General features: G+C 49.1%; 2 protein-coding genes across 2 annotated transcripts; one reads left to right on the forward strand and one right to left on the reverse strand.

The window, feature by feature from the left end:
• JCM6883_003069 (uncharacterized protein) lies at nucleotides 1–356 on the forward strand (the record flags this gene model as incomplete). The annotated part of the gene is made up of 1 exon (XM_076635731.1): nucleotides 1–356. A coding segment is annotated over one exon (356 nt), but the record flags the coding sequence as incomplete, so codon positions are not given.
• Nucleotides 357–620: 264 nt separating this feature from the next.
• On the reverse strand, nucleotides 621–1,402 carry JCM6883_003070 (uncharacterized protein; the record flags this gene model as incomplete). Its single annotated transcript, XM_076635732.1, has 4 exons — nucleotides 621–664; nucleotides 730–835; nucleotides 891–950; nucleotides 1,037–1,402. 4 exons carry the CDS (start codon nucleotides 1,400–1,402, stop codon nucleotides 621–623), a joined length of 576 nt encoding a protein of 191 aa, XP_076484286.1.
• Nucleotides 1,403–1,697: the final 295 nt, after the last annotated feature.

A 1,697-nucleotide genomic window follows, 5' to 3' on the forward strand; every position in this document is an offset into this window, starting at 1 on the left:
CAGTCGACGCTCAAACGATGCGACTCTCGACTCTCCTTCTCTTCTCATTCTCGACCCTTCTCGTCCTCGTCCCAACGCCGCTTCTCGAACCTCGCTATTTCCTCACTCCCTTCTTGATCCTTCGACTCTACCTGTCTCCACCCCCTCTCCCTTCGTCTGACTCTCGCAAGAAAGCTTCACTCCGTCGAGCTCGACTCGTTCTCGAAGCTGTACTCTACCTCATCGTACAGGCGACTTGCGTTTGGCTCTTCCTCGAAAAGAGCTTTGAATGGGACATCAAGATTGGGAAAGACGGGAAAGGGCTCGAAGGAAGAGACGAGAGGGAGTTCGGGAAACGCCAGAGGTTCATGTGGTGATATCATATCGCAATGTTGTACTCTAGAATCGAATGAGTGAGTCAGAGATGAACCAGAGGGAGACAGCTTTTGAACCTGTGTTCGCTCGTCTCGCTCAAGAAAGTCTCTCTGGTCAAGGCTACTTCTCTCTCTTCTCTCAGCGACAATCGAGACGACGGCAGACAACAACAAAGAAGATAAAGACTGATACAAGGAGAACTAACTCGAAACGCAATCAGAAACGATCAGACTTGCAAGCGATTCCTTTTTCCATTTCTCCTCGACTCAGATCTTGGTTCCGGTGCGTTCAGCTTGAGCGCGAGTCGTAGCTGCACGTTTATCTCGATAAGAGTGAACATTCAGCCTCGAAAGAAAGGAGATAGAATCGACTAACTCGAATCAAAGAATTGAACTCCCTTGACAATTTTGTCGGTTCCAGATTCGAAGCCGAGGAACATGGCACTCGAATGTTCGAAATCGTTGTTGTCGGCGTCCTTGCCCTACTCAAAGGGGATCGGTCAGCTTAGAAGCGAGAGAAAGAGCGAGGAAGCTCACTTTTTGATTCATACGAACGGCGAGTTTGTTCTCCGATTGAGTGATACTCTTTTCAACGTCCTGCGACTGTCATGAGAGGGTCAGTCATCGTTCATAGGAGGGTCAGTCATCGTCGAGCGAACAGAACCAGGACGAGGGAGACTGACTTGAACATCTTTCAAAAGTTTCTCCTTCATTTGACGGAAAACGTTTCCGATCTCTCCCTTTTCATACTCGAGTCCAGACTTGGTGAACACGTCGGGGTAGAGCGAGAGAGGACGGATTTGCCAGCTGAAGAGAGGATCATTCGACAAAAGGGGATCGAGTTGAGAGAAGGAAGAATCGTTGAGTCGATCAAAGAACGACTCGAACGTCGATAGTTGTTGATCGAGGAGGGTTTGCAAATCTTGTCCTTCCTTCTTGGGCTGTTGAGTGACTTGAGAGGAGGGCGAGGCGTCTTGTTTCGAAGTCGTAGGAGATTCAGATTGAGAGACAGCAGAAGTTTGTTGTTTCTCTTGAGTTTTAGCTTCCATCTTTTCTGTGAGTGAGAGTGGGAGGATGGGTGAGAGAGAGGTAGAGAGAAGAGAGAAGAAGAGGAACGAGTCGCCACTCCCCTTTTTGAATCCCTCTCCTTTTTTCCTTGTGCGACCTGACGTCGCAAGATCCATGTGATTCGCTTCCTTTCTGCAGACCCGGTGTGATGGGCAAGTCAGCTAATGTGACGCTCAGCTCCGACGGTATCAAACGAGCGACATGAGGAAGAACGGAGCGATTCGCTTGAGATTCTGAGAGCTTGAGGAGAATTCGCATCATCTCGTCTCGTCTTCG

This window comes from Sporobolomyces salmoneus (assembly GCF_050403485.1).
Source record: "Sporobolomyces salmoneus JCM6883 DNA, S_salmoneus_JCM6883_v1_ctg187, whole genome shotgun sequence".
Lineage (NCBI taxonomy): Eukaryota > Fungi > Basidiomycota > Microbotryomycetes > Sporidiobolales > Sporidiobolaceae > Sporobolomyces > Sporobolomyces salmoneus.